General features: G+C 43.3%; 1 protein-coding gene and 1 pseudogene across 1 annotated transcript; one reads left to right on the forward strand and one right to left on the reverse strand.

The window, feature by feature from the left end:
* The window catches only part of LOC142191103 (uncharacterized), a 602426-nt pseudogene that overhangs the window by 189828 nt on the left and 397063 nt on the right, over positions 1-15535 (forward strand).
* Positions 2836-13699, reverse strand: LOC142190166 (uncharacterized). Its single transcript, XM_075262277.1, has 4 exons — positions 13507-13699; positions 13188-13252; positions 12152-12260; positions 2836-4346 (listed from the first exon to the last, which is right to left on the reverse strand). The coding sequence occupies exons 1-4, from the start codon at positions 13691-13693 to the stop codon at positions 3259-3261; spliced, it is 1449 nt and encodes a 482-aa protein (XP_075118378.1). The 5' UTR covers positions 13694-13699; the 3' UTR covers positions 2836-3258.

A 15535-nucleotide genomic window follows, 5' to 3' on the forward strand; every position in this document is an offset into this window, starting at 1 on the left:
TACTCTGGGGTCTGAAAAGACCCCAGAGTATAATAATTGTTCATGGGTGTTCATTATGGGGCATAATGGTGTGTGTAGGGGCCACTATGGGGCATAATAGAGGAATGTGGCAGAGGTCGGTCGGTCGAGGTATTTAGTGTCAGCCAGGAAGGTTGAGGCTATGTCAAAAGTTCGCCACGGGGCCCCACCATTCCTAGTTACGCCATTGGACAGGAACATGAATGTACTATAATGGTGGTGCTCTCACCCCATAATAAATGTACTCAACAAAGAACAGAAAGTGGGAGAGCAGGCATAGTTCTCCTTCTGGTCCGAATGAGGGCCAGTATCGCTGGTGGAGAAAGGGAGAAATTCTGACACGAGTGGCTGCTCTCCCCCGCCCTCAGAGCGTGCCTCGCTATTGGCTGATGTTTTAAAGGGGAACCTCTATAAGTGCCTAATGTCTTTGCTTCATGGCAGCATAGGTGAGGCTTGAAAAAGCGTCATTGGGTGCAAAACAGTCATTCTGAACCTCTGGAGGACGTGGATCTAAACTTTCTCACTGACAAGACTACCTTTTTTCTAGCTATCATCTCCACTAAAAAATTGGGTGAATTACAGGCCTTTTCATTTGAAGAACCTTATATTTCTTTCTCTTCAGACAGAATATAGTTAAGGTTCCTCCCTGGATTCAATCCTAAGGTGTCCTCCCGGCAGGGGTGAACCATGGCTTTCTGCCGCCTGAAGCAGATGTCAGAAAGCCGCCACCCCCCCAGGAGGGGGCGGGGCTGAGCGGAAGGGGGCGGGGTGGTGCCGCGCCGAGGGGGCGGGGCCGAGCGGAGCGAGCGTCTTTAGCAGGCGGAGAGCAGGCACGGAGAGGACCTGCTCTCTGCCTGAGTGTGAGGGGCGGCCGCTGGAGCAGTGGCCTCCCCAATCCACCGCTCAGTGACGGTGACCCTAAGCCAGTCCAGGACAGCTTGTCCTGGACTGCCTTAGGTCAGCAAAAATGCCGCCCTCCCTGTGGCCCTGGCACAGCCTCCCGGGCTGATATCAATCAGGTGGTCTCTTTACCAGTTCTCTTTCCACTCCATTCCTTAGACTTGAAATGTCTACAAGTCTATCTCCAATGCACAAGTTCATTTAGAAAGTCGGAGAACCTTCTTGTCAACATTTATAGAAGGAACAAAGGTTTCAAGGCATCAGAAACTTCTTTGTCCAGGTGGATAAAAGAGGTGATTAGAGTTGCTTTTTCTTTTCAGGGGTTAACTCCCCCTGAGTTTGTCTAAGCCCATTCAACCAGGGTTGTCTCTGCCTCTTGGGTAGAAAATCGATCTATTCCTCTTGAGCAAAACTGTGTTGCCGCATTGTGGGGCTCCTAGCTGACCTTTGTGAGACATTCTAAGTTAGATGTGCACAGCTCAGACACCATGACCTTTCGGTGTTCAGTATTAAGGACTGTAATGTGAGAGGACCCTCCCTAAGGAGTCTACTTATTACATCCCCATATTGTGCTGCCATTAGGATGCAAGGGAATCATTGATTATGTTATTACTGTATATACTCGAGTATAAGCCAACTTTTTCAGCACAGTTTTTATTATGAAAAAGCCCCCCTCGGCTTATATTCGAGTCAGGATCCACGGAGCACAGAGAACTGAAGGACCTGCATAAATTAAATGAAGGGGGAGGTCCTTTAGTGCTACTGCTCTGTGATTGGCTTTGTCATGTAGGTCACCTGACTGTGATGTCATCAAAGGTCCTGTAGAAACTAGAATGTAACATTTGCAGATAAGTCAGTGGCCATTATGTGCAGGATTCATTGTGTCTTATAGAAGTTGTCTGTTGTATGGAGGAGAGGAAGCTACAGTAAAGTTAAAGTAAAACACACAGGTACCTGCTGGAGTTACTATTCCTAGTAATACTAGTTTCAGTAACTCCATGTGCCTCACATTATTAACAGTTAAACCCATCATATCCCTCACATTAACCCCTGTGTGCCCCATATAAGGGTTACTAATATGTGAGACACATGGGGATACTAATAAAGGACCTTAATTATGAAGATACCTAATTATTACCTCCATATGACCCACACATCAGTAACTCTTATGTGAGGCACGCATGGGGTTAATGTGAGGGACATGATGGGGTTAACTGCTATTACTATGAGGCCCATGGAGATACTAAGCTGTAATGCACATGGCCAGACTTTTTATCTGCAATGGTGGATTTCCCCTCCTAGGCTTATACTCGAGTCAATAAGTTTTGCCAGTTTTTTTGTGGTAAATTTAGGGGCCTCGTCTTATATTCAGGTCGGCTTATATTCGAGTAAATACAGTAATCTGGTTACACTTAGTCCTAACAGCAGCACAAGTGCCCCCCTTAGAAGATTATTGTTTCTTTCTTTATAACCAACACAGTGGGGGAGGTCTCTTCTGTCCTCTTACAGAGGGGGATTATCACTTAATAATTATGCAAATTAAAAATCCCGCCTGTCCTATGAGAACACATGAGCAGAAATACCCCATATTGTGCTGCTATTAGGACTAAGGAAAAACAGATTATCAACATAATCAACAGAAGGATCCCATGTACAGACGATCTCTGAGACACTGACAGCACACTCTTCTCTGCTTGTTAGAGGAGGAGATGGTCGTCCACTTGCCAATTGTTACTGAGCATGCAAGAAACAAATCCACATGTATTTTAATCATTACCTTATATAATTCAAAAAACATACAATATTTGTATGACAATCTCTTTCAGATGCATTCGGTGCATAAGAATAATTTTCACAATCTAGACATGAAATTTTTTTCCTGAAAGTTTTTCAAAAGTTTTTTTTTGTGCACATAATTTGGCTTCTTCCTCTGTGATGTCTAAGGCTGGATTGACATTAACTATCCATTTTGCGGACTAGAAAACAACAGACTTTGTATATCCTCGTGTATTTGAGTGCACTTTCCAGTGTTTTTTTTTTGCATCCACAATCACCACACAGACATTCCATCCAACCATAACATGACTTTCATTGACAGAGACATTGAGAAAGAAAACGCCATGTACTATTCTTTCACACTACTTTTCTGTCTGTGTGTTATCCATGAAAAATATCAAACATCACATGGACTCTATGTAGTCAATGGAGCCATTCACACGTCTGTTGTTTTTCATGGATGGAGGAACATTGAGAAAAGAAATCAACAAATGTGTGAATGGCTTTTTCAATATGTGAGTCTTGACATGACTTCAGAGTAAAATCTTTCCCACATTCTGAACATTAAAATGGCTTCTCTCCTGTGTGAGTTTTTTGATGTCTTACAAGTTGAGGTTTATGAACAAAACACTCCCCGCATTCTGAACATGAATATGGCTTCTCCCCTGTGTGAATTCTCAGATGTTTATGAAGACCTGATCTCTGAGTAAAACTTTTCCCACATTCTGAACACGAATATGGCTCCTCCCCTGTGTGAGTTCTTTGATGATTAACAAGATCTGATTTACGAATAAAACATTTCCCACATTCCGAACATGAATATGGCTTCTCTCCTGTGTGAATTCTTTTATGTCCAGAAAGAACTGATTTATCTGCAAAACATTTTCCACATTCTGAACATGAATATGGCTCCTCACCTGTGTGAGTTCTTTGATGTTTAACAAGAAGAGATTTTTGGATAAAACTCTTCCCACATTCTGCACATGAATATGACTTCTCTCCTGTGTGAATGCTTATATGTCTATCAAGAACTGATTTATCTGCAAAACATTTCCCACATTCTGAACATGAATATGGCTTCTCCCTTGTGTGAGTTCTTTGATGTTTAACAAGATCAGATTTACAAGTATAACATTTCCCACATTCTGAACATGAAATTGTCTTCTTCACTGTGTGATTTCTTTGGTGTATAACAAGATTTGTTTTCTGAGTAAAATATTTCCCACATTCTGAACATGAATATGGCTTGTGAGTCTTATGATGTTCAACTAGACATGACTTTAGAACAAAACCTTTCCCACACAATGAACATAAAAATAGCTTCTCTCCTGTGTGAGTTCTTTGATGTGTAACAAGCATTGAGTTATAAGTATAACATTTTCCATGTTCTAAACATGAAACAGGCTTCTCTCCTGTGTGAGTTCTCTGATGTACAACATCACTTTGGTGACTTTTCTTCTCCTTAACAGTCTCTGATGAATCAGAAGATAGGACCTGTTTATCAGGATTTGATGACAGATCTTTGCTGTGAAGGGAGGAGGGTATATCTGGGGTAATGGCATGTTCTTCATATGGATCTTTTTTAATACCATGATCCTCTGCTTTATAATCTGTAGATATCAGATGTCCCTCTGAGCTCCTGGTACAGACATCTGTGATAAATAAAAAGGATTTTACTATTTTTAAAATAATCTCAAAAACCAATTCTATTGATATTTTAAAAGACTTCTATATAAATGTGGACACTTCTAGGGTAAGTAACTGGTTGTGGCTGCCGTCACTAACATGGAGGCCTTTCATTGGTAGATCTCACTGCTCAAACTACATAAATTACATTCAGCACAGAAAATTGCCATTTATTTACCCAGATCAGTTTCTCTCTTTCCCAAAAATCTCATAGACAATATCATAAGAAGACTCTCTGTACATAATAATGCTATATACTGCCATGTGAAACCATCATCATTCCCACTAATGTTATCCCTTACTTGTCAGCCAGGAAACCATTAGCCTGAGATATCCGGGGCCCCGCACAGTGAGATTAGTCAGGGCCACAGGAGAGGGGAGGGGGGATAGTGTTGGAGTCTTTAGCAGCAAGTGGTGAGCAGAATGGGCAGCAGGAAGTCCAGGAAGCCATCACTGACCACTGGGGATGCTCCTAATATAGAAAGATAAGCAGCTCCAGGGGACTGGTGAAAGCTCCATCAATAGGCTATCAATAGGCTAAGATAATTCCCTAACGTAGGTGTAGAGTCCATGAAAAGATATTCCAAAAAGGGGCAGCCCATAATTTGTCTCCACTGCCTATGTGTAATGACCAAGTTAACAACTGAAAATGGATTACATGTGGTCAACTAGTGTCATGGGTTTTCAGATTTGTCTTTCTTACATCTGCCTGCCTCCACCGCCTATATATAACATATAAATGATATTATTAGTCCCAAGTCTGCAGAATATATTTCGTTATCATGTATGCATGTATGTAGATTTGTGGAGATCCTTTACCCATTGTTTGTAACAATGTAAAAAGAAGCCAACTGTGCACCAAACACCGGATAATCCAGGATCCCTGGTCAACACTAGAGATGGGCGAACCCCTCAGGATTAGTTTTGTTTTGGGTTGAATATGATTGGTACGATCCACACCTTAAAAGGACTTTAAACATAGTGCAGAACACTCTTAGGAGGCATTCACACGGAGTAACGCCGGACGTGTATCACAGCCGTACACACCGGCGTTATGGCAGACTGCCGAACACTTCCCATTCACTTCAATGGGAGCGTTCGTAAACGCCGCTGTTACGAGCGCTCCCATTGAAGTGAATGGGAAGTGTTCGGCAGTCTGCCGTAACGCCGGCGTGTACGGCTGTGATACACGCCCGGTGTTACTCCGTGTGAATGCCCCCTTCAGGTTCTTTGGAACCTATCAAAAAACCGCAACAAAACCTGCAACAAAAAAAGCTGCATTTCTGCAATGTGGGGCCTAAGAAACCTAGTGTGTCACACTGGCAGGGCTCCTAGGACTATAAATAGAGAAGAGTGAATTTTTCAAAACAATTCAATCAAAATTCATTTGCGGTGAATCATGTTAAAAACCAGCTATTTCCCGGCTGCAGAGAGCCTGTATAATGGTGTATATAGTGGTGTATATAGTATAGTATATATAGTGGTGTATGTAGTATAGTATTTATAGTGGTGTATATAGTATAGTGTGTATAGTGGTGTATATAGTATAGTGTGTATAGTGGTGTATATAGTATAGTATATATAGTGGTGTAGAACACTGCACCTTGCAGTAGCACACATGGGGCGTCTGCTGTGGTAGTGAAACAATACATTGAGTCAGTATGACACACACATGACAGGCTTCACTCTTAGAACCGCTGCACACCTCACATATTTGGCCAGTTATGGGGCCAAGACTGACCAAATAACTCAAGTGTGAACTCAGCCTTACACGTCAATGTTAGTACCAGGTAAAAAGAGCGGTGCAGAGGCCCAAGATCCTACTGTACCGTCAAAGAGCGCACTCCTTTAATACCACCATCTGCTGATTCCGCACAAATGTCTACAGAACCTGTTCTAGTAAATGCTTATACAAGTAGAACCCCCGATAGAGTGGAGAGGGGGTCAGCAGTAAGTTTTTGATGACGTCACTGATTATTTTGATCCCTCCTCTGATTTGTCAGAACAATAACTTACCCCAAAAAATGGCATCCGCCTTCACTCGGTCAGGATTTGGTCAGTAATCCATCAGTATTGCTGATGCCAAAAAAAAACAGGAGCGGATCCAAAACAGAAATGACACGGGAATGGAATATTTGTAGGTCTTCTGTGTTTTGTACCCACTCCTGCTTTTGGCTACTAAATCATAAGCCAATTTTGATGGGACCATAAAGGCCTTACAGCTGGCCAAAAAGTCAAAATAGTGTCCCAGTCGTGGAGTGGGGAGGGTGGGAACAGCATGAGAAGTGACAGTGTTGAATGAGGAGGCTACAGAGTGACTCTGTGACAGAGTGGGCAGGCGGATAGCACAAACAGTACCCGTTGACAATGGTGGCACTTGGCATCAGATGTGCGGCATCAGAATAGTAGCTGAGGCAGGGAGCCAGAAGAAACCGGTCTCTTTTGTCAAGGTTTGGGTGAGGCAGCATGGATGATTTAATCTGATGCATGAGGCATTGGTGGGTGGAAATCCTGGCTGATCCACACCTGATTCATCTTGACAAAGGTCAGTCTCTCCATATTTTGGAAGGACAGGTGTGTTCTTGGGATAACTATAGCCCCCGCCACACTAAAGAGCCGCTCTGATGCAGCGCAAACTCGTGCCCAGCACATTTGGTATGCTGGAGGAGCACTGTGAATTGTCCCTGCAGTGAAGGCTGAGGACAGAGTGAAAGATGAGGTGGACATTGTTGCAGGACCAATGGCATAAGAACGTGAAAGCAGAAGCTGCGTCACCTGGCCAAGTTGCTGGTTTGTCTGGGTAAGAACTACATTCACCTAGTGGGCCATAATGAACAGATATTGTGTTTGACTGGGGCTAAAGCGCCACATGTCAGCACTGCCGTGCGCTTTGGTAAACACCAACAGGCTCAAGGACTGGCCCACCTTCTGTTTTACATATTTGTGCAGGGCTGGTACTGCCTCCTTGGCAAAGAAACGACAGCTTGGAACTTTCCACCTTGGCTCAGTTCTCTGAAAGGCGCAGAGTCCACCACTTGGAAAGAGTGCAAGCATACGGTTTTCTCCTTGAAATCGCTTCGCTGATTAATTGCTGACGAGGAGAAGGAGCATCAGGACCAGCAGAGGATGGGAAGGACACAGCGCTTCCTTCGGCTGAGGTGGTGGTGCCTTGAATGCCTGAAAATGGGGTGCGTGCCACTGGATGATGCAGTGGGTGCTGCGGCAGGCTGAGCCACCACATTGGAGCCACAGCTCTTCCAGGTCACTTTATGGTGACACAGGGCTGTGGTGCCAACATTGGCACTGTGGCCGCGCTTTACCTTCTGTCCACAGATTTGACATATGGCCATGTTCAACTCCTCCGGCGGCTTAACAAAAAACTGCCACACTTCCAAGTAGGTGATTTTACCCCCAACACTCCACACGGACTGACTGCTACTGCCTCCATGAACCCCTGCACCACTGCTTTCCGGGCAGGTAGGCTCCTGCGAAGTAGGTGGTCTATTCCGGCAGGTTTGGCTCCTGACTTCTCGATGCTGCCACCCTGCTGACTCCCGGCCACGATACCGACTTGCTGGCTTTGCTTCTGCCTCATGCACAAGCTGTGCTATATAAATAAACTGGGCATATCGATGCGTTTGAATCCCTGGTCATTGAGGACATAAAAAGGTTACCCCCTGGGAGATCGGAACATCTTAATCTTTCAAGAACTCAGTTGGCAGCACTAAAAAATCTGGAGTCAAATGCCAATTTGATTATCAAAAGCTCCGACAAAGAGGGGAATGTTGTCCTAATGGACAGACCCATGTACATCAGAATGTGCGAGGACATCCTGAAAATAGGGGACTCATACAGGATCTTAGAAAGGGATCCTACAGTTTTTTTTTTAGGGAATTGAATGGTATTCTTTCAGAGGCATTGGAGTCTGATTTAATTACTAGGCAGGAGTATATGTTCATGTTGCCCAGGAGACCACAGATAGCCACCTTCTACGCCCTCCCGAACGTGCACAAGGGGGTGGACCCGCTGAGGGGGCGTCCGATAGTCTCGGGCATAGGGAGTGTGACGCAGAATATTAGTACATATGTGGACATTATTTTGAGACCCTTTGTCACTGCGTTACCTTCCTATGTCCGGGACACGATGGACGTCCTAAAACAGCTTGAAGATCTGGTCCTACCCCCTGGCACCTGGGTGGCTAGCCTCGATGTGGAGGCTTTATACAGCTCCATACCCCATGAATTGGGGTATGGGGCTGTACGGTACTTCCTGGAGCAAAGGAGGAATCAACTATCATCCCATAATGACTTTGTCCTCGGTCTCCTGAAATTTATTCTGGAGAGGAATTACTTCGTTTTTAATGGGCGCTTCTTCCACCAGCTCAGGGGAACAGCAATGGGGAGCCCTGCGGCCCTCACATATGCTAACCTGTTCCTGGGCTGGTGGGAGGAGCGCCTTGTTTTTACGGACACTATGGATCAGTGGACGGAGCACATAATTTTATGGCTCCGTTACATTGATGATATTCTAATTTTTTGGGGAGGTACATCAGCACAATTTATGTCCTTTGTAGAAGCGTTAAATCAAAACGAGGTAAATTTGAGGTTTACATCAGAACTGCATTCATCAGAGATTAATTTTCTGGATTTGCATATTAAGATCAATGAAGGGGGTACACTCAGCTCCACTGTCTATCGTAAGCCTACCTCAACGAACAATTTATTGAGGTGGGATAGTTTTCACCCACAACCTCTGAAGAAAGGGATCCCCAAGGGTCAGTTTTTAAGAATGAGGAGAAACTGCTCGGAGGAAGGTGAATTTAATCAAAAGGCTCTAGACTTGTGTGAGCGTTTTAAAAGGAGGGGTTACCCGTTGGATACAGTCAAGATGACATTAGACCATGCTTCCCGTTGCGATCGTAGGGAGTTACTAGTACCTAAACCTAAGAAAGAAGATGATGGATTCATGAGGCTTATTGGCACATTTGAGGAGCATCATCAATAATTATTGGAAGGTCCTACAACTGGATGGAGATATCAATCCGTTTCTCACACTAAGGCCCGCAATAACATATAGAAGAGGCAGGAATATTAAAGACCACCTTGTTCATAGCCATTTAGGACCACAACAAGAAGAGGGGACATGGTTAGATAGGGCAATTCCTAAAGGAATGTTCAGATGTGGGGGTTGCAAGGCCTGTCAGTATGTTAGGAAAGGGGCTACATTTCAAAGTGCTAAAACAGGTAAATCCTATACTATCAGGGACTATATCAATTGCAAAAGCAAGGGGGTTATCTACTTGGCAACGTGTAGTTGTGGGAAAAATTATGTGGGTAAAACCTCAAGAGAACTAAGGAGGAGACTATTGGAACATATAGGATATGTAAATAGGAAGGAGGACCAACCAATAAGTAGACACCTCTGGGAAGAACACAATGGTGATCTCAGGGCTCTGTCCTTTCAGGGAATAGAGCTAGTTAAACCCTCGATACGTGGGGGGGATGCGGATCGCAAATTGTTACAACAGGAAGCAAAGTGGACGTATCGCCTACAAAGTGTCAGGCCGGACGGCCTGAATGAAATTATCTCATTTGCGTCCTTTATCTGATATGTTAATGCCCTAAGAACAGAGGGATTGACCTCTATAAGGGAGGATCTTGGGAAATATTCAAGGTATAAGACTTAGCGATATCTGATCATATACCGATATATTGCGTTATGTCTAGTGTTCTAGTTTGATACCTCCTTTATTTTGACTTATTTTTCTTGTTTCATTAGTTTTGATATGCAAAATATTAGATGTCCCTTAGTGACTTGATGTGGTTTATATCCATTGTTGTCGGATTAGGTATATTATCCAAAAAGAATAGGGTGGGTTTATGGTTAATTCTGTGAGGAAGGGTTCAAAGGGTGCCTTGTGGGAATAGTATAGTGCCTCATGTGGTTGGGTGGAGACTGGTTGGCGAATGGTCTTTCAATAGATATCCCTTTGCATTTGAGATACTTGATATATGGGTATAGAGTATAGATGTGGGGTGAATATGGAGATATATACACTTGTCCCTTTGGGATCTGAGAGATATCAGTATATATGCACTAGATATTTATACTCATGTCCATTCGGGATCTCAAGGATTCGTCACCAGTTTTAGTAGGATGTTAGAAATTAATCATCCATCTTAAAGCTTAATATAAGTTGATCTATAGAATAAGGAATATAAGAACCACCAATGAGTGCCTTTTTAGATTGGAAATAAAATCAAACATCACATTTCCACAATAGCACCATGTCACTACTCTCTGTAAACTGGTAAAGGAGTGTCTGTAATTAGACGACAGTGTGATCGCTTGAGTGAATATGCTATCATGCTGTTACTTCCTGAGAGCCAAAGGTTACAGTGTTTGCAGTCAGATCGTAGTGATAGCATGCATGTGCTCTGCCTTCGGCTGTGAAAAAGTATCTGTGCCTACCATCTGGGCATGGAGAAAGGTGGTTTTTACTGCCATTAATGAACATTTAGGCTGTGCCATTGTAGCAATCTTTTAGACTTAACAGGCTGGTGGGCGGTGGAATCTGCTCTGGGAAACATTCAAAGTGCAGTTAGCCTCAGCTGTGTAGGAGTCTCTTTACTGGTGCGGTACCGCATTAAGACCGCAGTACACACATTGCAGATTTGTCTCCTGAGGAACCCCGATAATATAGGGGGGAAACGCGTAGAGACGTTTATTTATGATATATTTGATATATAAATATCCAAGTAATGCTGCAGCTCACTCTATCAGTCTGGTAGCACTTGCTTTAGAGGCATAGTAATTAAGCACTGATAAAGTACAAGGGTTACTATCGCTCTAAAAAATTCTAGGCCATTTTTGAATAGATGAGAGCAAAGAAACAGTCTTTTTATATCATAAGCTCAGCAGTTAATCAGTTTGGGTTATTATGTACAACTGAATCCTTGTCCAGTCAGGAGGAGGATTGAAGCTAGCACCTACTTTGCAGCATGTGTAATATTGAGATGGTAGCTGCATGACTCATAAGCTAAGACTGCAGGTTTCCTGATAAGCGCCCATTGTCCAGGGAATGTGTGTAGAGAGGTTTCATTCACATATAAGATCCCTTAGTGGTTAGGAATTGAAGGTGCAGCAAAAGAAATAAAATATCGTTTATTATGAATAGTTCTTGTACCCAGGTTAAATATTTTTAAAGAGAAACAAATAAAGATTAGAATTTTAATAGCCATTTTTTGTTTTGGATTTGCTAAAGAAAGAGATTCTGGTGGAAGCTATATAAATAAACAATAATAATAATAATAATAATAATAATGAAGAGGTTTATGGAAAATGTGCCTGAGTGGTCAATCTGCATCTTATGTGTCCGGCCACCATGGAGGAGGACAATCACTTGCAATATCTCTCGGATCTATGAGCTCTTCATCTTAACTGTACATGTATCTGATTTCAATGGGGAGAGGGGATTAAACAAGACACCTCTAGTGGTAGCTTTTATCCAAGGGGGGATGTGATGAAGAAGAAGTTGTCCTCATTCACATAGACATATTTCATTATCCTTGTTCCAACTGTATTTCTACATCATATTATAAATGTGCAGCGTGTTATCACCTATAGCAGTATCACATTTATATTCATGTATTACTTGTATTCAGCTGAATGTGGGAATAGACAGCTGAAAAATCAGGACACACGACTGTAACAGTCAGGAATGAGGAGAATCTGAGACTGTTCTGTGTTATATTCAGTGGTGACTCCTCACCTGGGCGGTTCCCTGTAGCAATGTCCTCCTCACACTCCTCATCACCACTCACATAGGGATCTTCTTTTATCTTTATGTCTATAGCGTTAATATTGTTCAGATTTGTATCCTGATGGAAATAATGTCAAACAAAGAAAGTAAAAGTCAGGAGAAAATTCTAGATAAGTGAATGATTAATCAGAGCCAAATAGTTGTAGGTCTCTTAGAACATGAATTATAGAGGACAGATCGAGGAGAACCTCAAGAACCTCCTATAAATATATACTCAGCATGGCTAGACATAGATCAGGGGGAGGAGATCAGATTCTACCAGATACATCCGGGGTTGTTTGCCTCAGGGGAAATAAGGGTTCAGATTGGATGAAATCCAACCTGATGGTTCCTTATTCCAACCAGAAGTCTCCATAGCCAGAAGATTGTGAGAAGATCCAGACAACATGTAATGTCTATGGTCAGCTTTATCCTCCATCTCCACCTCTCATTACACAAGTATAAACATCTAAACGTACAAAGAATAAATTAGATGGCACTGCTAATTATTCTGAGTGTTATAGTCCATTATATATGTGTTGGTCAACAGACAAAAAATTGTATAAATATCTTGAAGTTTTTCTGTGGTGCTCAACATCCAAAATTCAGCAACCGGAAATATCTTTCAATGAAGAAAAAAGAAAGGAGGGCACTCACCATTCAGTTGAATACTTCTAAAACATCATCCTTTATTGATGCATATTCATTAAAAACAGTCTTCAGGAAGGGAGAAGTAGCATTATAGGCGTGGAGGCAACAGCCGCTTCGCGCTCATAGGAGCGCTTTCTCAAGCCTTGAATGAACTTCTCCCTTCCTGAAGACTTTTTTTTAATGAATATGCATCAATAAAGGATGATGTTTTAGAAGTATTCAACTGAATGGTGAGTGCCCTCCTTTCTTTTTTCTTCATTGAAAGGTATAAACATCTAATACTTCTGGATAACCCAAGACTGACCACAAGGACTTCACAGCCCGTCTACACATCATAGGGAATATCTCCATCTACCTGACCATCCTGTGGAAGAAGAGGACTGGGACATCTCTCCGGTGTTGTCCTCTTACTGGATCTACCTGTAGGAAACACAGACAGGGACTGAATTCATTCTGTACATACAAATAATGGAAGTCCATATGTATATAGATTGTAAGCCCTCACGGGCTGGGCCCTCTACCCCACTGTGCCAGTCGGTCATTTTTAGTATTATATCTACCTGTATATTTTGTGTACTGCATGTAACCCCCAAATGTAAAGCATCATGGAATTAATGGTTCTATATAAATAAATAATAATAATAATAATAATAATATATAGTCATATCTATTACCTGGTGATGTGAGGGGCTGGTGGTCCTCCATCATCACCTCCTTGTACAGATCCTTGTGTCCTTCTAAATACTCCCACTCCTCCATGGAGAAATAGACAGCGACATCCTGACACCTTATAGGAACCTGACAACACAATGATACAGTCATCACCCCGACCCCTCCAGTTACTGTATAATGTCCCAGCATTCCCAGCAGTGTCACCTCTCCATTCAGCAGCTCCAGCATCTTGTTGGTGATTTCTAGGATCTTCTGTCCATTGATCTCCTCCTGTATCAGGGGGTGAGGTGGAGGCCCTGGGAATGGGCTCAGGGTTCCTCTCCATCCATCAAATATAAGGGTCTGACAGCGCCCACTAGAGGTCTTCTTCACTACTGTGTAATCCTGGATATGGGGAGACACATTAATAAATCTCACTACATACATGTGCAGAGTCCATCACCTCTCCAGTCATATCATCTGTTATTACTATAGATAAGAATGATGTAATGATGACATCATCAGAATCTCTCACCTCTCCAGTAAGCTGGCAGATGATCTCTAGGGTGAGATTTAATAGACTTTCCGCCATCTTGTTCCTGTCTCTTTCCATCCTTGATGGGACAATCAGGAATATTCTCTTAGGGTGCATGCACACTACGTAACGCCGGGCGTGTATGAGAGCCGTACACGCCGGCATTTCAGCAGACTGCCGAACACTTCCCATTCACTTCAATGGGAGCGCTCGTAACAGCGGCGTTTACGAGCGCTCCCATTGAAGTGAATGGGAAGTGTTCGGCAGCCCTGCTGTAACGCCGGCGTGTACGGCTCTCATACACGCCCGACGTTACGTAGTGTGCATGCACCCTTATATAGAAGATACTGAGAGGATTCTATATTGTAGGAACCTGAATGGAGAGAAGATGAGACAATGTAATCACTACACGGAATCCCATGGAATAAATAGGATTAGTAGGGAGTATAAGGGGGGCTCCCGGTTCAGGACATGTATAAGGAGCAGTGTCTGCTGAGGGGTGAGAAGAAGGAGACCAGGATACTGATGGGGATACATTTGGGGTATATTCGGTAGTCGGTGGAGCACAGAATATAATCTACATATATCATTTGTTGTAGTTTCTGCTCTGATTTCTTCCAGTTTCTGGTGTAAATTCTAGTAAACTTGTCAGACTGTAGGTGACCCCGCATATCGCACTTAGGCCTGGTTCACATCTGCGTTTGGTATTTTATTCTAGGAGTCCACTTGGGGACCCCCGAACAGAATACTGAACACATTAAAAAGAGGTGAGCAATGAAACCACACAAACCCCACAGACTATAATGGGATTTGTGTGTTTACCGCGAGTTTCCCGCACTAATCATGCGGAGACAAACGTACTTCAAGCAGCGTACCCCTGGGACACTATGATCTTATCAAGAGGGATCTAAGGGGTGGAGGAGGCACCGATCTTGTCCCCAAACTCCTTAGATGCCATGATGAATAGCTATCACTGTATCTGAGGGATTATTACACATGTACACATGAAGCTGGGAGTGACACCACAACTGTGGAAAACATGTTGTGTGATACCAGTTCCAAAGACACCTCATCCGATGGAACTCAATGTCTACAGACCTGTAGCACTGACATCCCACTTGATGAAGGTCCTAGAGAGACTGGTCCTGGCACATCTCCGACCTCTGATGAGCTCTGCTATGGATCCTATAATGTTTACCTATCGGCCGGGCATTGGGGTGGATGACGCCATCATCCACCTTCTTCACAGAGCTCTCTCTCACCTGGAGAAACCCGGGAACACTGTGAGAATAATGTTCTTTTATTTCTTCCGTGCTTTTAACACCATTCAGCCAGGGCTACTGAGGGAGAAGCTGAACCTTGGTGGGGTGGACCATCACCTGTCCAACTGGATCCTAGACTACCTGATAACCCGCCCTCAGTATGTGAGAGCCCAGGACTGTGTGTCTGACACTGTGATCTGTAGTACGGGGGCACCACAAGGTACAGTTCTTGCCCCATTTCTCTTCACACTGTAC

The sequence above is a fragment of the Leptodactylus fuscus genome, chromosome 1, assembly GCF_031893055.1.
Source record: "Leptodactylus fuscus isolate aLepFus1 chromosome 1, aLepFus1.hap2, whole genome shotgun sequence".
Classification (NCBI taxonomy): Eukaryota; Metazoa; Chordata; class Amphibia; order Anura; family Leptodactylidae; genus Leptodactylus; species Leptodactylus fuscus.

What these genes read in the sequence shown, in the direction of transcription:
- LOC142190166 (XM_075262277.1), bottom strand. Translation starts at nt 13,693, where the DNA reads ATGCTGGGACATTATACAGTAACTGGAGGGGTCGGGGTGATGACTGTA. An exon ending in TTCTTCCACAGGATGGTCAG is followed by an intron (nt 12,261 to 13,187) that starts GTAGATGGAGAT and finishes TATTTCCATCAG; the next exon opens with GATACAAATCTGAACAATAT. An exon ending in TGCTACAGGGAACCGCCCAG is followed by an intron (nt 4,347 to 12,151) that starts GTGAGGAGTCAC and finishes TATTTATCACAG; the next exon opens with ATGTCTGTACCAGGAGCTCA.